Below are 21823 nucleotides of genomic sequence, written 5' to 3'. Positions count from 1 at the left end.
TGGGAATTTATTCATCCATTCATTCAATCATATTTATTGAGAGCTCACTGTGTGCAGAGCATTGTACTAAGTGCTTGGAAAGTACAATTCAGCAATGGAGACAATCCCTGCCCACACCAGGCTTATTGTCTAGAAGGGGGGAGACAGGCATCAAAACAAGCAAACAGGCATCTATACATGTCAAAATGAGTAAGCAGGCATTAATATAAATAGAATTACAGATATGCACCTATATTTATTCATTCACTCAATTGTATTTATTCAGCGCTTACTGTATGCAGAACTCTGTACTTAGTGCTTGGAAAGTACAATTCGGCAACAGATAGAGACAATCCCTACCCAACAATGGGCTCACAATCTAGAAAGGGGAGACAGACAACAGAACAAAACAAGTAGACAGGCAACAATAGCATCAAAATAGATAAGCAGAATTATACATCTATACACGCCGTTAATAAAATAGAGTAATAAATGTGTATAAATATACCCAAGTGCTGTGGGTCAGGGAAGGGAGTAGAGCAGAGGGAGGGAATAGGGGTGAGGGGAGGGGAGGAGGAGCAGAGGTAAAGGGGGCTCAGCCTGGGAAGGCCTCCTGGAGGAGGTGAGCTCTCAGTAGGGCTTTGAAGGGGGGAAGAGAGCTAGCTTGGTGGATGCGAGGAGGGAGGGCATTCCAGGCCAGAGGTAGGACAAGGGCCAGGGGTCAATGGTGGGACAGGCGAGAACGAGGCACAGTGAGGAGGTTAGTGGCGGAGGAGTGGAGTATGCAGGCTGAGCTGGAGAAGGAGAGAAGGGAGGTGAGATAGGAGGGGGCCAGGTGATGGAGAGCTACTTGTCTCCCTCCTACTTACACTGGGAGCCCCTTGTGGGCCCTGATTATCTTGTAACTACCCCAAGTCTTGGCACACAGTAGGCACTTAACCAATACCACAGTTATCAATATAATTCTTATCATTTTCATTATTATTATTAAATTCAGGGTGCCAACTTCAGTCTCCAATAATATTCAACCAAAGAAAGTCCAATTTTACTTCCCAGAGTTAGAAAGAAATGCACCCCACTCCTGTGAGAAGAAAGAGAAGCAGCAGTAAAACATGAGGAAAAGGTCCAGCGATCATAAATCCTGATAACAACAGCAGTGGGCACAAAAGATCCACCCCCGGGTCATGGGAGAATATTTTTAGAAGCATAATTATGCCCCTTTGCTTGTCACAGAGAGAGGAGAATTTGTTTTCAACAAAAGCTAATTGTGATGTATGGGCAATTGCCCATTCTGTCGGAAAGACCAGGTTAACCTTGCACAGTAATGATCGTGACTGATACTATTGCTAATCGTAATCGACAGGTTTTATTTCTTTGCTATTTCTTAGGAAATTGTTTCCTAAAAAGTCCGTGCCTGGCAAGAGTCAGATGGATCAATGGAGTTGAAAATGGACAGAGTCTGTTCTCTTTCTACAGGATCCAGCAGGGCAGGGTCACATGGAAAGACTGAAATGCAAGCCTGGTGGAAAAGAGCCCAGCCCTGGGAGACAGAACACCTGGGTTCTAATCCCGGCTCCACCATGTGTCTGCTATGTGACCTTGGGCAAGTCACTTCTCTGAGCCTAATTCCCTCATCTGTAAAGTGGAGACTCCATACCTGTTCTCCCTCCTACTCAGACTGTAAGCCCTGTGTGGACTTATTTCATATCTATCCCTGCTCTTAGTAGAATGTGGTTTAGTGGAAAGAGCCTGGGCTTGGGGTCAGAGGTTGTGGGTTCTAATCCCATCTCTGCCACATAGCCGTGTGACTTTGGGCAAGTCACTTAACTTCCCTGTGCCTCAGTTACCTCATCTGGAAAATGGGGATTAAAAATGTGAACCCCAGGTGGGACAACCTGATTACCCTGTATCTACCACAGCACTGAGAACAGTGCTTATTAGTAGTAGTAGTAGTAAGAGCTTAACAAATATTATTACTATGAATTATTATTATTATAATCTACTCACAGCCATCGGGTTATTGCTAAACTGGGTTTTTTCTGGGTGGGCAGGGTGGTCTCTGACAGTCAACACAGATCCCACAGGAATCTGGCAGTCACCGTGGTAGCAGAGTGCAGCAGCTGGAGATTTTATTTCTAGGCCAACTGAGGCTTAGATCTCTGTGAAGAGATCATGCAGGTGACACATCCGCCTCTCTACACCCACCCTCCAAAATGAGGAGAGGGAGGTGGCATTATTTTTAGCCAACGCTCCTCACCACCGCCCTTTCAGTGCCTGTATTAGCCGATCGATTTACAGAAACCTCGCCTCTCATCCCCCAGATGAGAATATTTTTAGAGCCAGACTGGGCTCCAGGGGAGAGGCTCTAAGTCTCTTCCACTTGGTGCCTGGCCAGGCACACGGCAACATTTTCAAAACAAATTAGTGCAAACCCGGCCCTGCTCTGCCAGCTCACTGTGGGCAGGGAACGTGTCTAACACCTTTGCTGTATTGTCCTCTCCCAAATGCTTAGTACAGGGCTCCACACATGGTAAGCATTCAATAAATGCCATTGATGATGATGAAGGCTATCCACCCGCTCCATGCTCTTGGTTGTTGTCTGAGCAGGTGGGAAGGGTGGATGTGTCAGGAAGGAGGAGAAAGAGTGAAAGAAAGGGAGAGAGGAAGAGGGGCTGTCCACCCCTGGCCCCTCAGCAACCTGCCATGGCTGCCCTCCGTAGTTATAGTTGTCTTTAGTATTAGAAGTCACTGTTTGTGCTGAGATTCGTGTGTTTGTATATTCATTCATTCATTCAATTGTATTTACTGAGCACTTAATGTGTGCAGTGCACTGTACTAAGCACTTGGGAAGTACAAGTCAGAAACTTGTATATGCATGTTTGTGACTGAAAAGACCAAAGTGGGACCCCCGGTCCCAGCTACTTTGTGCACACATATTGTTGTGTTGTCATACTTAGCGTTTCCAGTCCTCAGCAAGGTTTTCTCTTGCTCCTCCTTGCCTCTGGTTCCTTTTATAATAATAAATAATAATAATGGCATTTATTAAGTGCTTACTATGTGCAGAGCACTGTTCTAAGCGCTGGGGAGTTACAAGGTGATCAGGTTGTCTCCTGTGGGGCTCACAGTCTTCATTCCCTTTTACCAGGTGAGGTAACTGAGGCACAGAGAAGTTAAGTGACTTGACCAAAGTCACACAGCTGACAGTTGGCAGAGCCAGGGTTTGACCCCATGACCTCTGACTCCAAAGCCCGGGCTCTTTCCACTGAACCACACTGCTTCTCAAGCTTTTGCTCAAAGATGGATACTCCTTTCTTGATCTCCTCCTTAGGAGAGAGCAAGACCAGAGGGGCAGGGAGGAAGGGGAAGGGGTGCAGGGTTTTGGGATGGGGTTCGGAAGAGAAGGCCATGGAGCGTTCTGAACCATAGACTCTTCCCAAACTCCTCTGGGCATTGGTGGCAAACAATCAACCGATCTAATCATGGTAGTTATTAAGCGCTGACCATGTGCTGTATTGCTGGCTGTTATCAGTTTCCAAGCCCCATCGGACAAGAGCCACGCCTGGCTTGTATCTACCCCAGTGCTAACAACAGTGCCTGGCACATAGTAAGCTCTTAAAAAATGCCATTATTGTTATTATTGTGGAGAAATGGCTGGGCGTGTCCGCTCCATGTCAGGGGTTTGTGCCACTTTTGCCATGTACAATGTTTGTAAGGTGTCTTAGCTACCAGATTTTCCCATAGTATTTTCTGGCTTTCCGGGCTCACCAAATGACATTAATGCAGTAGGGGTACCCCATCGATTTCACATTCTATTTCTCCCCGGCTAACCAAAAATAGTCGGTGGGAAAGGGGTTGGGAGGATGCTCCCAATTATGGAATTGCAGGACTCTGGATTTGACCATAGATGGTCCCACCACTTGGAGCTCATCCCAGCTGAGCTTAAAACATTCCTGTTGACCACTTCGAAAACACTCCCCGGTCCAGAACGGCCGTTAGGAGTCTTCTTCCACTTCCTTGGCTAAGAGACAGCATCGTACTCCGGGGTGCCACCCAGGAATCTGAAACCTTTCTGTCTGGGATCTCTGTGAATCCGTTAATCTGTGCCCTTCCCATCCAGCCAAACCAGAGGCTCACGCCCACACACTCCAAGATAAAGATACTTACTTTCCTAGCTAGAGTTGTGGAGCAGGAGGTGCCGCCAGACACATGGCCTCAATCAATTAATCAATGGTATTTACTGAGAGTTTACATTTTTTTCTCCTATGATATTTTCCAAGTGCTTACTAAGAGCCAGATACTGTAACCTGATTAGCTTGTATCTACCCTAGTACTTAGAACAGTGCATGGCACTTAGTAAGTGCTTAACAAATACTATTATTATTATTACTAAGCGCTGGAATAGACAAAAACATTCTTTTAAATGAAGGCATTTGTTAAGTGCTTACTATGTACCAGGCACTGATCTAAGCACTGGGGGAGATACAAAGTAAGCAGGTTGTCCCTCGTGGGGCTCAGTCTTAATCCCCATTTTACAGATGAGGTAACTGAGGCACAGAGAAGTGAAGTGACTTGCCAAAAGTCACACAGCTGACAAGTGCTGGAGCTGGGATTAGAACCCATGACCTCTGACTCCCAAGCCCGGGCTCTTTCCACTGAGCCATGCTGCTTCTCTAATACAAGCTAATCAGGTTGGGCACAGTCCATGTCCCACATGAGGCTCACAGTCTTCATCTACATTTTACAGATGAGGTTACTGAGGCCCAGAGAAGTGAAGTGACTTGCCCAAGGTCACACAGGAAACAAGTGGTAGAGCCGAGATTAGAAACCAGGTTCTTCTGACCCCCAGGCCATGCTGTATCCAGTAGGCCACACTGCTTACTTTGGGCAGAGCACTGTACTAAGCGCTTGAGAAAGTACAATACAGGAGAGTTGGTAGATGTGATCCCTGCTCACAAGGAGCTTACAGTCTAGGGGGAGGCAGACAATAAAATTGACTAGGGATAGGGAAAATAGTAGAGTGTAGGAATATTGGTGTGAGGGCTATGGGGTTGGGGCAAGTACAAAAGTGCTTAAGAGACACACGTAAGGGATAGGTGGATTGGACCTCTAGCTCCAAACTCTATTTTCTGCTTCCAGATTCATTGCGGGATTCATTCATTCATTCATTCAATCATATTTATTGAGCACTTACTATGTGCAGAGCACTGTACTAAGCGCTTGGGAAGTACAAGTTGGCAACATATAGAGATGGTTCCTACCCAACAGTGGGCTCACGGTCTAGAAGATGGGACTGTCAGTCAGTCTATCATATTTACTGAGTGCTCACTGTGTGCAGAGCACTATACTCAGTGTTTGGAAGAGTACAATATAACAATCTAACAGATACATTCCCTGCCCACAATGAGCTTACAGTAATAATAATAATAGCATTTATTAAGTGCTTACTGTGTACAAAGCACTGTTCTAAGTGCTGGGGAGGATACAAAGTGATCAGGTTGTCCCACGTGGGGCTCACAGTCTTAATCCCCATTTTACAGATGAGGGAACTGAGGCACAGAGAAGTGAAGTGACTTGCCCAAAGTCACACAGCTGACAAGTGGCGGATCTGGGATTAGAACCCATGGCCTCTGATTCCCAAGCCCGGGCTCTTTCCACGGAGCCACGCTGCTTCTATGGTCTAGAGTGGGAAACTTGGGAGAGTAAGTAAAAGACACTAAGTAAGAGACTAAGACACTAAGACACTAAGTAAGAGACACTAATGCTGCCCTCAAGGAGCTTGTAGTCTGAATACTACCCTGCTGCTGATGATTCCTGCTTATTGCCAGAGCTGACTGCTACTTGGGGATAACAATAATAATGATGGTATTCGTTAAGCACTTACTATGTGCCAGGCACTGAACTATGCACTGGGGTGGATACAAGCAAATCGTGTTGGACATAGTCTCTGTCCCACATGGGGCCCACAGTCTGAATCCCCATTTTCCAGATGGGGGTACTGAGGCCCAGAGAAGGGAAGTGATTTGCCCAAGATCACACAACAGACAATGCAGAGCCGGGATTAAAACCAATGACCTTGTGACTCCCAGACTTGTGCTCTATCCACTATGCCATGCTGCTGCCATCTGCCCTGACTGCTGCTCTGGGGCAATCCTGTGTCACCCACCATCTGCCCTAACAGATGCATGGGGACCACCCTGCGTCACGTGCCATCCACCCTGACTGCTGCTTGAGGATGACGCTGTGTCACCGACCGTCTGCCCTGATTGCTATTTGGTGACCACCCTGTGTCACCTGCCATCTGCCCTGGCTGCTGCTTGGTGACTACTCTGTGTCACCTACCATCTGTCCGAACTGCTGCTTGGGGACCACGTGGTCTCCTTAGTCACCTGCCTGGACCACATCGATCTGACCCTGTTCTCGACCCTCAGGGGACCTGCCCTTTCCTGTGGTCACTATTCTCAGTCAATCAATCCATCAATCAATCAATTGTATTTTTTGAGCGCTTACTGTGTGCAGAGCACTGTACTAAGCTCTTGGGAAGTACAAGTTGACAACATATAGAGACAGTCCCTACCCAACCCAAGGTGGTTCTCCCTTTGCATTGATCACAAGGCCTAGGCCTCCGCCTAGTCCTTCCCTGTCCAGGCCTTGTCTCCTGTAAAATCTGGGCTCCTGGCCAGACCTGGGTACCGTGTATTGGAAGTAGCCCGGGCATAATCTTCATGGGATCATTCATTCATTCAATCGTATTTATTGAGCACTTACTGTGTGCAGAGCACTGTACTAAGTGCTTGGGAAGTACAAGTTGGCAACATATAGAGACGGTCCCTACCCAACAGTGGGCTCACAGTCTAGAAGGGGGAGACAGAGAACAAAACAAAACATATTAACAAAATAAAATAAATAGAATAAATGTGTACAAATAAAATAAATAAATAAATAGAGTAATAAATACATATAAACATATATACATATATACAGGTGCTGTGGGGAGGGGAAGGAGACAAGGCGGGGGATGGAGAGGGGGAGGAGGGGGAGAGGAAGGAGGGGGCTCAATCTGGGAAGGCCTTCTGGAGGAGGTGAGCTCTCAGTAGGGCCTTGAAGGGAGGAAGAGAGCTAGCTTGGCGGATGTGGGGAGGGAGGGCATTCCAGGCCAGGGGGATGACGTGGGCTGGGGGTTGACGGCGGGACAGACAAGAACGAGGCACGGTGAGGAGATTAGCAGCAGAGGAGCGGAGGGTGCGAGCTGGGCTGTAGGAGGAGAGAATCGCCACCATCACACGGCTCTGTGGCTAGGTAATCATCGGTGGTATTTATTGAGTGCTTACTGTGCACAGAGTACTGTACTAAGCACCAGGGAGCTTGGTTTGGGCTCAACTGAACCCACTCCAGGCAAGTGAAGAGGAGAGGCAATCACACAAATCCTGAAACAGCTTAATAACTGCTGCAGCTGCAATTGGTGTCAAGTCTGAAGAGGATGCCAGTGGCAGACGGGAGCCCGTGAATGTGTCTCACGCTTCCCTAATTTGCTTTCAAGGTGTATTGGTGTATGATGAGTAAAGAGAGTGCATGTCGAACTTGCGAAAATGAGATATTTTGGACCACAACTCAGGCTCGTCCCCCAGCACCAAAATAATGCTGATTTCTTGAAATACCCCCGGGTGTCCGTGGAAAGCATTTAGGTTGTGAAGCCATGTGAGGTTAGTGGTATGGGGCAAAGTTATTATTGTTATTATTATTATTATTATTATTATTATTATTTATCACATTTATTGAGCACTTACTATGTGCAGAGCACTGTACTAAGCGCTTGGGAAGTACAAATTGGCAACATATAGAGACAGTCCCTACCCAACAGTGGGCTCACAGTCTAAAGGGGGAGAGAGAGAACAAAACCAAACATACTAACAAAATAAAATAAATAGAATAAATATGTACAAGTAAAATAAATAAATAAATAAATAGAGTAATCAATATGTACAAACATATATACATATATACAGGTGCTGTGGGGAAGGGAAGGAGGTAAGATGGGGGGGATGGAGAGGGGGACTGGCAAGGTGGTACTGTTAAGGGAGCATTTTCTAAGCAGATATAAGAAGGTGAAAAAGACTTATATTAAGTTTCTCTTTGAAGGGAGCTTCCAAATCGCCCATTCCCTGGTGCTGAAGCCTGTGGGGGTCGGGCATGGGGAGGTTGCAGGGAATCCTGGAGAGAAGTATTTGGGCGATTGGATCCAAGATGGGCAAAGCTTCAATTCTCCTCCAATTCTGGCCCTGCCTGGGCCGGGGGCTGCAGGTTCTGCCCACGCTGACCTCTTCGAGGAGTCGTTGGAACTGGAATTTTGTCCTTAATGCACCTGACAGATATCTGAAGCCGATCCTGACCCATTCGGGTCCGCCTCTGACCACCACTTTACCCGATTGGTGTCACCCCATCTCCCGCCTGTTGACCAGCCCTCGCGCCTATGGGGTGAGTGAGCGTGCCAGCTGGGGGTGGGGGGGTGGGAAACCTCGAGGGCAGGACTGGGAGAGGAGGGGTGTTGGGAGCCTAGTGTAGACAACACAGGCCTGGGAGTTGAAACGCCCTGGGTTCTAATCCCAGCTCCGCCAATCGCTTGTTATGTGACTTGGGGCAAGTCATTTCACTTCTCTATGCCTCAGTTTCCTCGGCTTTAAAATGGGGATTAAATACCTGTTCTCCCTCCTACTTAGTCTGTGAGCCCCATGTAGGACGGGGATTGTGTCCAATCTAATTAACTTGTACAAACTCCAGCGTTTAGATCAGGGCTTAACACATAGTAATCAGTTAACAGATGCCATTAAAAAAAAAAATTCAACCATCGTTTTCCCTTGCGTCTCCCTCCTAGCTCCTCTGTCTCTCTCTCAGGAAGCTGGTATCTGGAGGAGTCAGTCCCAAAGCAGCGTGGCACAGTGGAAAGAGCGCAGGCTTTGGAGTCAGAGGTCATGGGTTCAAATCCCGGCTCCGCCAATTGTCAGCTGTGTGACTTTGGGCAAGTCATTTAACTTCTCTGTTCCCTCATCTGTAAAATGGGGATTAAGACTGTGAGCCCCCTGTGGGACAACCTGATCACCTTGTAACCTCCCCAGCGCTTAGAATAGTGCTTTGCACATAGTAAGCGCTTAATAAATGCCATCATTATTATCAGCGCTTAGAAGAGTGCTTTGCACATAGTAAGCACTTAACAAATGCCATCATCTTCATCTAGGCCTGGAGGCCGCAGCCCCTTTCCTCTGGTGCATGCCCAATGCAACATGGCCTAGTGCAGTGTTGCCTAATGGATAGCGCCCAAGCCCGGAAGTCAGAAGGACCTGGATTCTAATCCCAGCTCCATCACTTGTCTCCTACTTGATCTTGTCACTTCATTTCTCTGTGCTTCAGTTACCTCATCTGTAAAATGGCGATTTAAGACTGTGAGCCCCACGAGGGACAGGGGCTGTGTCCAACCCTATCTGCTCATTTTCACCCCAGCGCTTAATACAGTGCCTGCCACTTAATAAGTGCTTAACAAATACCACAATTATTGTTATTATTATTATTATTATGGTGTTGGAGTGACAAGAAATCATGTCTTTCCCATGTCGGGGACATGGGCCCCCAAGGCTAATAATTATAATAATAATTACGGTATTTGCTAAGCGCTTACTATGTGCCAGGCACTGTACTAGGCTCTGGGGTGGAAGAAAGCAAATCGGGTTGGACACAGTCCCTGTCCCACATGGGGCTCACAGTCTCAATCCCATTTTACAGATGAGGTAACTGAGGTACAGAGAAGTGAAGCGACTTGCCCAAAGTCACACAGCAGACTCATGGCAGAGGCAGGATTAGAACCCATGACTTTCTGACTCCCAAGCCTGTGCTCTATCTACTATCGGAGAAGCGGCATGGCTCAGTGGGAAAGAGCCCGGGCTTTGGAGTCAGAGGTCATGGGTTCAAATCCTGGCTCCACCACTTGTCAGCTGTATGAGTTTGGGCAAGTTACTTCACTTCTCTGGGCCTCAGTTCCCCCATCTGTAAAATGGGGATGAAGACTGTGAGCCCCACATGGGACAACCTCATGACCTTGTATCCCTCCAGCGCTTAGAACAGTGCTTTGCACATAGTAAGTGCTTAATAAATGCCATCATTATTATTACTACGCTATGCTGCTTCTCAACATGGCCTTGCGCAGCCATGTTGCTCCAATTGATAATAATAATGGTGGCGTATGTTAAGCGCTTACTATGTGCAAAGCACTGTTCTAAGCTCTGGGGGGGGGATACAAGGTGATCAGGTTGTCCCACTTGGGGCTCACAGTCTTAATCCCCGTTTTACAGATGAGGTAACTGAGGAACAAAGAAGTTAAGTGGCTTGCCGAAGGTCACACAGCTGACGAGTGGCGGAGCCGGGATTCGAACCCATGAACTCTGGCTCCCAAGCCCGCACTCTTTCCACTGAGCCACGCTGCTTCCTAATTGATCATCCCCGACTGTCTCCCCGAAAGCTGGTGGGGACGATGGGGACCTGGGAGTGCTCCTGGGCCCAGCCAGCCCTGTGGCAAGGAGGTCCCAAGGCCCGTTGTTCCCCTGGAGGACCTCTGACACCTTTCTGCAGCCGAGAAGGCCGACATTCCAACAAAGACGTGCTGCCCTTAGGAAGCAGTGGCCATCTAAGCCGCCTTGGGCTATCACCCCTCATCACGGGGCAGAACTGAATGGCAGGAGGAGCTGGAGTAGGGCTGAGGGATCGGGAAAGGGAAGCATCGGGGAGAAAGGGAGGAGGGGATGAGGAGGGTCTGGTGAGGTTAGGAAGAGGGTGGGGACTTGGGTTCCCCTGGAGACCTGAGCTGGGTTGGACTTACCCCTTGCCCCCAAACAGCAGGGGGACACCAGTTCGGCCCCTCAATTTTCACTGGCAGCGTGACTCAGTGGAAAGATCATGGGCTTTGGAGTCAGAGGTCATGGGTTCAAATCCCGGCTTCACCAACTGTCAGCTGTGTGACTTTGGGCAAGTCACTTAACTTCTCTGTGCCTCAGTTCCCTCATCTGGAAAATGGGGATTAAAACAGTGGGACAACCTGATCACCTCCTCAGTGCTTAGAACAGTGCTTTGCACATAGTGAGCGCTTAACAGATGCCATCATTATTATTATTATATTGGAATCCCCAAGGGCGGCCTCTCCCAGCACTCTGCCCTGAGGATGGTGCCTCCGCAGGGGCTGGGAGAAGAGCTGGGCCAAGTTGGCTGACTGCAGCAGCAGTTCCCGTAAGCTCGTCATGGGCAGCTGTTGTAGTATATTCTCCCAACAGTGCTCTGTGCACATAAAGCACTCTGTAAATATGATTGATTGATTAAGGAACAATCAAGGGCCACAGAGAGCCCTACAGCTGGATGAGCTGGGTGGCGGGATGGGAGGAGGGGGGCAGATGGGCAAGTGGTTCCCAGGCAGCTGGCCCAAAGGCTCACAGCTCCAGGAGACAGGGTCACCCCCGTTGCCCTGGACAAGGCAGAGTGGACAAGGACCCCGGGCCCATAGAAGAGATCCTACCCTTGGAGAAGGATGCAGAGCCTGCGGTCCAGCCTCTCACCTCCCCTGCAGTCCAGCCTCCCTCCCCCACCACCCCGCAAGCCCTCCCCTGCGGAACAGTGGCCCAGCAGAAGAATTGCCTTCTCCAGCTCCTTCACTAGGGAAATGTCCATCAATCAATCAACCAATCAATCATATTTATTGAGTACTTACCGCAGGCAGAGCACTGTACTCAGTGCTAGGGAGAGTACGATAGAATTGGTAGACACGTTCCATGCCCACAAAGAGCTAGAGGGGAAAACAGACATTAAAATAAATAAATAAATAAATCATCAATCAGTTGCATTTATTGAGTGCTTGTATGCAGAGCACTGTATAATAATAATGATGATGGCATTTATTAAGTGCTTACTATGTGCAAAGCACTCTTCTAAGCACTGGGGAGGTTCCAAGGTGATCAGGTTGTCCCACGGGGGGCTCACAGTTTTAATCCCCATTCTCCAGATGAGGAAACTGAGGCACAGAGAAGTTAAGTGACTTGCCCAAAGTCACACAGCTGACAAGTAGCGGAGCCGGGAATTGAACCCATGACCTCTGACTCCAGAGCCCGGGCTCTTTCCATTGAGCCACGCTGCTTCTTTATTAAGTACTGGGGAGTGTACAGTGTAACAGAGTTAGTAGACACATTCCCTGCCCATAAACGGCTTTCAGTCTAGAGGGGAAAAAAATTATAGATGTGGATGTAAGTCCGGTGGGGCTGAGAGAAGGGTGACTAAAAGGTGCAAATAGAAGTGCGAAGGTGACTCAGAAGGGAGTGGGAGAAGGGGAAATGAGGGCCTAATCGGGGAGGGCCTCTTGGAGGAGAAGTGCCTTCAACAAGTCTTTGAAGGTGGGGAGAGTGATAGGCAGATGACAGCGAGGTACAGTGAGTGAGTAGGTTGGCATTAGAGGAGCAAAGCGTGCCGGTTGGGTTCATCATCATCATCATCATCATCATCATCATCATCAATCGCATTTATTGAGCGCTTACTGTGTGCAGAGCACTGTACTAAGCGCTTGGGAAGTACAAGTTGGCAACCTATAGAGACAGTCCCTACCCAAAAGTTCGGTTCTAGCAAGAAAAGCACCGAGATAAGATAGGAGGGGGCAAGGTGATTGAGTGCTTTAAAGCCAGCGGTAAGGAGTGATGGTAATGGCCATCAGGACCACTTAGAGTCTGAAGAGCTACGGCAAAGACCCAGTCCAGTCCCCCAGGCAGAACTGGTCTCTTGGGTCCCTCCCTGAGCAGATGGTTTTCCTGCTGACCCATCACGCCCTTTTCCATGGGCTAACTGCTGACCATCCAACAGGCCCAGCCAAGGGGATCTGAGACGTCCAGCATTTGGGTCTACCTCCCTTGGGTTGAACAGGGTTGGTTGTTGCAGGCCGTGAGAGGGGCAGGGTGGTGGGACTGCCCCTCTGCCCCTGCAACTGACCCCCTCTCCCTCTGCCCAAGCAGGAACAGCTGAAAGAAGATGACACCGACTGCATCGTGAATCACGACGAGCTAGCTGTGGCCTCCGGAGACCCGGCCTCCCCAACCTCCCCCTCCGCCCCTCCCCCGTGGCCGGGACTGGACAGGACGGGCCCCCCACCTCCCCCGGCCAGGGAAAATGTGGATGAAGGCGACCTTGGACTGGGGGGTTTCGGACTCAAGCTCGAGCGCACGCCAGTGGTGGCTCCACAGGGGCCCTCACAGCCGTGATCCCGTGACCCTGTGGGTGGCTTCCCCGGCCCTGCCAGCCGGGACGGGAGCTCGCCTAACGGGCCCGGGACAGGGACCGGGGAGGTGGATTCCAAGCCCGACTGGAGAGGAATGGGTATAGGGCCCAGGCCACTCCTGTGGAAATAAGAACCGATCGCCGCCTGTCCAGATTATACTGCCAAATTCACTTCTGGCCATGTCGGCACCTGTCCATGTAGGGCAGGGGTGGGCACTCCGGCCAAGCTGGCTGCTGAGGGCCCTCAGATGCTCCTGCCCGCTCTTCCCCTACTCCACTGCCCCTTTTGCAGTCCCCGCACTCCACCCTCCTAAACAGAGAGGTGCCAGTTCAGTCCCAAGTCTGTTGCCGCCCGGCTCTCCAAGAAGCCCTGGCTCCGCGCTGGGGTGTAGCCCCTGCCCTGGAAAGGACCCTCAGTAATGCCCACAGCCCTAGATGCTCCACTGAGATCCCAGACAACTCTTTCAGTCTGGTTCCCAAAGGATTAGCCTGATCCCAAACTCCCTCATCCGCCCTCTCCCCCTGACCACCAAATGGATATCCCCACAGGAGCCCCAGGGTTGGGCCCAGACATGGTGGGAACGGGTCTTAGCCCGCTCACCCTCAGGCCTGGGGTCAGGGACTTCCATTCCCCAGCAGACTTTCCTTTACATTTCTCTTGCCAGATGGCTGATTAGAGCCCCTCTGGTGTTCCCAGCCAGTCCTTGGGGGCTCAGGAGCAGGTGATAGGCCACTGGGAAGAATAAATGAGAGTCTCAGCCTGGTCTACCTGCAGCCATTCAGCTGACCACCGGCCCACGCAGCTCAGCTACCGGCAGATGGGCATTAGTACAGGATTGGGACATGATGGGCAGGGATCGAAGGCCCAAATGTGGGTCCCAGTTGCTTCCCTGGACCAGAATCAGGGGAGCTCAGGGCAAACCATGCTGGTCTCAAAGGCCCTGGTGGCCACTTAATGTCTCCTGAGGGAACAGGAGAAAGCATCTGCCTGGGACCCAGTAGTGACCCTGGACCTCTTGGGGTTTCTGAGGTTCCATGTCCCCAAACAGAACATGGCAGGGACTCAAGCAGGGGAAGCAGAGTAGGAGAAGCCGTGCTTCCATCTGAAATATGGCAGGCGAGAGAGGCTACCCACCAGACACCCTCCCAACAGGTGCCCCCTCCCAACAGCTGCCCCCTTCCCTGAGCAGCCCCCTCCCCTGGGCCCAGACGGTGAACTAAGGCCAGGATCGGAGAGACCAGATTTCTGGGACGCTAAGAGCAACACCCACGGCCCACTGGAAGTTGCAGGCCAAATGTTTAGTGATGAGCTGCAATAAGCCTGCAGGGATTCATCCTGAGGGCAGGGAGAAGGGAGCCGAGAGTGACGTGCCTTATTGAAAGCTGGCGCTAACCGTCTGAGAATGCCCTCAGAGCTTCGCTTTGACTTCTGCACTTTCAACGGCGGGGGATGTGAAGGGAAGACTCACTCTGTAGTCCCACATAAGACTCGGTCTCCTATATGGAAACGTTCCTCCCTCCTGACCCCAGTGCCTCGGGGGTTGACAGCCACCACGGAGGAGGCTGGCGACTGTCCAATATGCCTGAACCTTAATAAACTTTCCTAGACAACACAGCTGCAGAAATAGCCGGAGATCTCATTGGCAAGCGGGGACAGAGCCATGACCCACAGAGGAGGGCTCTGCCAATTCATCTGGGGGGTAAGCGGGATTGCTCAAGCAATCAATCAATCAATCAAATTTATTCAGCGCTTACTGTGTGCAGAGCTCTGTATTAAGCGCTTGGGTGAGTCCATTCATTCAGAGAAGCAGCAGCAGTAGAGAAGCAGCGTGGCTCAGTGGCGAGAGCCCGGGCTTGGGAGTCAGAGGTCATGAGTTCGAATTCCGGCTCTGCCGCATGTCTGCTGTGTGACCTTGGGCAACTCACTTAACTTCTTTGAGCCTCAGTTACCTCATCTGTAAAATGGGAATTAGGATTGTGAGCCCCATGTGGGACAACCTGATCACCTTGTATTCCCCCAGAGCTTAGAACAGTGCTTTGCACATAGTAAGCACTTAACAAATGCCATTATTATTATTATTATTCAATTCATTTTGTGTTCAAGTCAGCTATGTTGCCAACTTGTACTTCCCAAGCGCTTAGTACAGTGCTCTGCACACAGTAAACGCTCAATAAATATGATTGAATGAATGAATGAATTCAATCGTATTCATCAAGCACTTACTGTGTGCGGAGCACTCTACTAAGCACTTGGGAGAGTACAATTTAACAATAATCAGACACATTCCCTGCCCACAAAGAGCTTACAGTCTAAAGGGATTGCTCACCCAATCAGCGCCAGTTGCTTTAGTCTACTGGCTGAGGAAGATCAGCAGGCAGCCAGAGGTACTACCACACAACAGGCCAAAGATGGGACATAATAACAATAACTGTTGAGAAGCAGCGTAGCTCAGTGGAAAGAGCCCGGACTTTGGAGTCAGAGGTCATGGGTTCAAATCCCAGCTCTGCCACTTGTCAGCTGTGTGACTTTGGGCAAGTCACTTAACTTCTCTGGGCCTCAGTTACCTCATCTGTAAAATGGGGATGAAGACTGTGAGCCCCCCCGTGGGACAACTTGATCACCTTGTAACCTCCCCAGTGCTTAGAACAGTGCTTTGCACATAGTAAGCACTTAATAAATGCCATCGTTATTATTATTAACTGTGGTGTTCGTTAAGCGCTTACTATGTACCAAACATTGTACTAAGCACTGCACTAGATAGAAGATAATCAGGTCCCACATGGGGCTCACATTCTAATAATAATAATAATGGTAGTTCTTAAGCGCTTACTATGTTCTAGGCACTGTTCTAAGCTCTGGGGTAGACAAGATAATCAGGTTGGACACAGTCCTTGTCCCACATGGGCCTCAAAGTCTTAACCTCCTCTGTGCAGATGAGAGCACCGAGGCACAGAGAAGTGAAGAAGCTTGCCCAAGGTCACACAGCAGACAAGCGGTCATTAGAACCCATGACCTTTTGACTCCCAGGCTGGTGGTATTTCCATTAGTTCAGAATGCCCCAAGCCTCTGGGTAGCTGCCACTGCTGAACTGACCTCTCCTGGCCTCACATGGCGGTCAGAAACCCGTTATCCAGTGCACCAGGAGTTCGCTATGCCCTGGTGGAAGGAACCAAGCTGGTGTGGTTAGGCAGAGCCTGAAGATTCCCTCCAATCAATCAATCAATCATATTTATTGAGCGCTTACTGTGTGCAGAGCACTGTACTAAGCACTTGGAAAGTACAAGTTGCGCTTGGAAAGTACAAGTTGCTTTGTACTTTCAATGCTCAGCACTGACCCAGCCTTCACTGCCACTGGCCAACTTACTCCCAACTGGCAGGCCCGGAGGGCAGACCAGGTGAGCATTTCAATCAATCAATCAGTCAATCGTATTTATTGAGCACTTACTGTGTGCAGAGCACTGTACTAAGCGCATGATAATTAGGTTGTCCCACATGGGGCTCACAGTCTTAATCCCCATTTTACAGATGAAGAAACTGAGGCTCAGAGAAGTGGACTTGCCCAAAGTCACAAAGCAGAGAAGTGGCGGAGGCGGGATTAGAACCCATGACTTCTGACTCCCGAGCCTACGCTCTTTCCGCTAAGCCACGATTTCATTTGGTGGGGGCGTGCCAGGGGCTGTCCGGAAATCAATCAATCAATCATATTTATTGAGCGCTTACTGTGTGCAGAGCACTGTACTAAGCGCTCGGGAAGTACAAGTTGGCAACATATAGAGACAGTCCCTACCCAACAGTGGGCTCACAGTCTAAGAGGGGGAGACAGAGAACAAAACCAAACATATTAACAAAATAAAATAAATAGAATAGATATGTACAAGTAAAATAAATAAATAGAGTAATAAATATGTACAAACATATATACAGGTGCTGTGGGGAAGGGAAGGAGGTAAGATGGGGGGGATGGAGAGGGGGATGAGGGGGAGAGGAAGGAAGGGACTCAGTCTGGAATGTGAGTCTGTGGCTGGGTCTGAGGGTGTCCAGCTGTGGCTGCTTCGGTGTATGTCTGAGGTGACCCGACATGTATCCGTCTGTGCTTGTGCATCCATCTGCGTCTGAGTGTTTGTCATGGATGTGTCCATCTTTGTAGCCATGTGAATATATGGGTCAATGTGTGTCTGTGTCTGAGTTTCCATATGTCTTTGTTTCCGTGTGTGTGTGCGAATCTGTGTTCAGTCATATTTATTGAGCACTTACTGTGTGCAAGCACTGTAATAAGCACTTGGGAGAGTACCATACAACAATAAACATCAGCTGTGTGACTTTGGGCAAGTCACTTCACTTCTCTGTGCCTCAGTTACCTCATCTGTAAAATGGGGATTAAGACTGTGAGCTCCCCCGTGGGACAACCCGATCACCCTGTAACTTCCCCAGTACTTTGAACAGTGCTTTGCATTCGAGCCCACTGTTGGGTAGGGACCGTCTCTGTATGTTGCCAACTTGCACTTCCCAAGCGCTTAGTACAGTGCTCTGCACACAGTAAGCACTCAATAAATACAATTGATTGATTCATTCATTCACTGTACTGCACTGTACTAAGCGCTTGGGAAGTTCAAGTTGGCAATGTAGAGACAGTCCCTACCCAACAGTGGGCTCACAGTCTAGAAGACTGCACATAGTAAGTGCTTAATAAATGCCATCATCATTATTATTATTATTATTAAACAGACACAGTCCCTGCCCACAATGGGCTTACAGTCTAAGGGCAGGGAAACAGACATATCTGTGTTTGTTAGGGTGTCCCTGTCTCTCTTGGTCTCTGTGTGTCCATCTGTGTGGCTATTCATTCATTCATATTTGTTGAGCGCTTACTGTGTGCAGAGCACTGTATTAAGCACTTGGGAAGTACAAATCAGCAACATTTAGAGAGGGTCCCTAGCCAACAACGGGTTCACAGTCTAGAAAGGCACAGGCTATGTGTATGTGCACGTGCACTTGTGTCTTTGTGGTCCGTATCTGAGTTTCCATATGGGTTTGTGTGTCAATTCGTATGTGTGATTATCTGTGGCTGCCTGTTGTTGTGTGTCTGTATGTCTGTGTGTGTCTGTGTCTGTGTTTGTGTTTTGGCCAGTTTTAGAGAAAGGGGGTTGGCCAAGATGGACATCGAGTGGAATTCATTCACTCAATAGTATTTATTGGGCACTTACTGTGTGCAGAGCACTGTACTAAGCTGAGCAGTGCAGCGTGGCATAGTGGAAAGAGCCGGGGCTTGGGAGTCAGAAGTCATGGGTTCTAATCCCGGCTCCGCCACTCGTCAGCTGGGTGACTTTGTGCTAGTCACTTAACTGTTCTGGGCCTCAGTTCCCTCATCTGTAAAATGGGGATGAAGACTGTGAGCCCCACGTGGGACAACCTGATCACCTTGTATCCCCCTAGCACTTAGAACAGTGCTTGGCACATAGTAAGCGCTTAACAAATGCCAACACCATTCTGGCCACTGGTGGGAAAGTTCCAGCCTTGTTCAACACGGGACAATCGGGGCACTTGGGCAATTGAAGGCTTGACCCCGAAACCTCCTTGGACTGTGTGACCAACGCTGTTCCAAATCACCCCTACCTGTCCAATCAATCATATTTATTAAGAATTTACTGTGTATACAACACTGTACTAAGTGATTGGGAGAGTACAATCAGACAGAGTTGGTAGATACATTTGGCCAGCCTTCCCGACTAAAGCCATCCATCTTAAATCAAAGTGGGATCCTCCTTCGAGTTCTCACCTTCACCACCCCAACAGGAATGGCTCCTGCTGGGTCACCCCTAGACTTCCCAGGAAATGGCTGCCATAATAATAATAATAATAATAATAATAACGATGGTATTTGTTAAGCACTCACTATGTGCCAGGAACTGAACTAAGTGTTGGGGTAGGTGCAAGGCAATTCGGTTGTACAAAGACCCTGTTCCACATGGGGCTCACAGTCTTAATCTCCATTTTCCAGATGAGGCAACTGAATCACAAAGTTAAGTGACTCGCCCCAGGTCACACAGCAGACAAGTGGCAGAGCAGGGATTAGAACCCATGACCTTCCTACTCCCAGGCCCATGCTCTAGCCACTAGGCCACACTGCTTCTTGTCTTCCCTTACCTTGCCTTGGCCCCTGAGAAGGAAGCTTTTGGGGGTTTGCTATCCAGCAGTCCTGCTCCCAGAGATCTGTAGTCATAAGGTTTGGTTTTGTTCTCTGTCTCCCCCTTTTAGACTGTGAGCCCACTGTTGGGTAGGGACTGTCTCTATATGTTGCCAATTTGTACTTCTCAAGCGCTTAGTACAGTGCTCTGCACACAGTAAGCACTCAATAAATACGATTGATGATGATGATGATAAGGTTAAGGAAGCCAATCATTTCAGCCTCTTCCCCCCAGATTTTACCATGACCATAAGTGCCTACTGTGTGGGGGCCAGAGTGGCCATAGCCCCCTGTGAACGGGGCACTTAAGGAAGGGGGAGCAACAAAGTAAGAATTCTTCGCACACCTTTTGGGATTAGCTCATTTCACTGTTGGAACTGGAATGGAGCCAGAAGTGTAGCCAACATAGTGGAACCAACATGGTGGAGCCAACATGGTGGCTCTGCTCCTTATCCTCTGCAGGCAAGACACAGCTCCCGGCATTGGGGCAAGTGGAGGTGAGCCAGGCATTTGAATACTCCCTTGTTCGCAGTCAAGCAGAGGCAGCACAGAAAGCATCCCGGCTAGGCCGGAGTGGGCGGCGGTGGGCAGCACGGAAAGTGTTCCAGCTAGCCCAGAGCGGGTGGCAGCACACGGCATAGAAGGCATTCCAGCTAGGCCAAAGCGGGCAGCGGTGGCGGTGCCCAGGGAAGGGGATCGGGGATCAGCCTGGCCCAGATGAACCTAAGCAGAAGACAGCGATGGAGGATGCAACTGCCTCAGCTCTCCTAATTCTCACAGGAGCCAGAGCTGCACTTGCACAATTTGGTTGTGCAGCCATCCGGCTGCTGTGGGAGCTGTGCTGTGGGAGCGACCCGGCACTGTGGCCTTGGGACTGATCCGATGCGCTCAGCCGGCCCCCCTCCCCAAACTGCTGCCGGACTCCCAAGCATCTCAGGCCAACAACCCACCCCACAGGAATTTAAAGCAGGAGCGAGAGGAAGGGCTCCTTTTTTACCCAGGGGTGCATAGACAGCCCCTGGGGACATCACCTCCACACCCCCTGAGCCTCCCAGCCCCTAAAAGTAGCAGAGGAGAAACAAAAAGGAAAAGCATCGCTGAATCCCTCTTCCCTCCTTTCCCTCCCTCTCTCCCTTCTCCACTCTTTCTCTTTCTCTCCTTTTCCTTCCTCCTCTTTCATTCATTCATTCAATCGTATTTATTAAGCGCTTACTGTGTGCAGAGCACTGTACTAAGCACTTGGGAAGTACAAGTTGGCAACATATAGAGACGGTCCCTACCCAACAATGGGCTCCCTCTTCTCAATTCAATTGGCTTGTCTCCACCCCATTGCTTAGTACAGTGCCTGGCACATAGTAAGCACTTAAGCGTAACAACTTACGCTTAGTACAGTGCTCTGCACACAGTAAGCGCTCAATAAATACGATTGATTAACAAATACCATTATAAGAAGCAGCACGGCACAGCGGATAGAGCATGGGCCTTGGAGTCAGAAGGTCGTGAGTTCTAATCCCAGCTCCGCCACTTGTCTGCTGGGTGACCTTGAGTAAGTCACTTCACTTCTCTGTGCCTCAGTTCTCTCATCTGTAAAATGGGGATTGAGACTGGGAGCCCCATGTGGGACAGGGACGGTGTTCTATCCAATTTGCTTGTATCCCCTCCAGCGCTCAGTACAGTGCCCGGCACACAGTAAGCGCTTAACAAACACCACAATTATTATTCTCCCCGCCTCTCTTCTTCCCTTCCCTCATTCCCCAATCCTTTGAGGCCCCACCCCCAAATCCCTCCATAGACCCAAAATGAAATGTGGGCATCCCTGACATGAGCCTTCCAAAATAGGGGGGTTTGCAATCTGCAGTGGTCACAGGTACCCCTCTTTCTAGAAAAGGGATTAGTGTACTTACTCTTTCCTGTATAATAATCAAATTGATCAATCAGTCGTATTTATTGGGCACTTACGACGTGCACAACACTGTACTAAATGCTTGGGAAAGTACAACACAACAAAATTAGCGGACACATTCCCTGCCCATAATGAGCTCACAGTCTAGATAATGAGCTTACATTAAGATATCAAATGCAAACTACTGGCATAGCTCTTAGACGCTGACTTCATCTGTTCTTTCACCCTGCCTTGAACTGTTCACAAGTAAAATAATAATGATGATGATGGCATTTGTTAAGCACTTACTATGTGCAAAGCACTGTTCTAAGTGCTGGGGGAGGATACAAGGTGATCAGATTGTCCCACGTGGGGCTCACAGTCTTCATCCCCATTTTACAGATGAGGTAACCGAGGCACAGAGAAGTTAAGTGACTTGCCCAAAGCACACAGCTGACAATTGGCAGAGCCAGGATTAGAACCCACGACC

General features: G+C 49.4%; 1 protein-coding gene across 1 annotated transcript in view; it reads left to right on the top strand.

Annotated features, from left to right (window-relative positions):
- The window catches only part of SLC9A9 (solute carrier family 9 member A9), a 462001-nt gene extending 448751 nt beyond the window's left edge, over positions 1-13250 (top strand). Inside the window, exons 15-16 of the mRNA XM_038751488.1 lie at positions 8346-8451; positions 13002-13250. Of these exons, the coding sequence (XP_038607416.1) occupies positions 8346-8451; positions 13002-13250 (355 nt within the window). The remainder of the gene's footprint in view (positions 1-8345; positions 8452-13001) is intronic.
- The last annotated feature ends 8573 nt before the right edge of the window (positions 13251-21823 follow it).

This window comes from Tachyglossus aculeatus, chromosome 1, assembly GCF_015852505.1.
Source record: "Tachyglossus aculeatus isolate mTacAcu1 chromosome 1, mTacAcu1.pri, whole genome shotgun sequence".
Classification (NCBI taxonomy): Eukaryota; Metazoa; Chordata; class Mammalia; order Monotremata; family Tachyglossidae; genus Tachyglossus; species Tachyglossus aculeatus.
The sequence above is the reverse complement of the archived record's forward strand: the minus strand, read 5'-3'. Positions and strand labels throughout refer to the sequence as shown.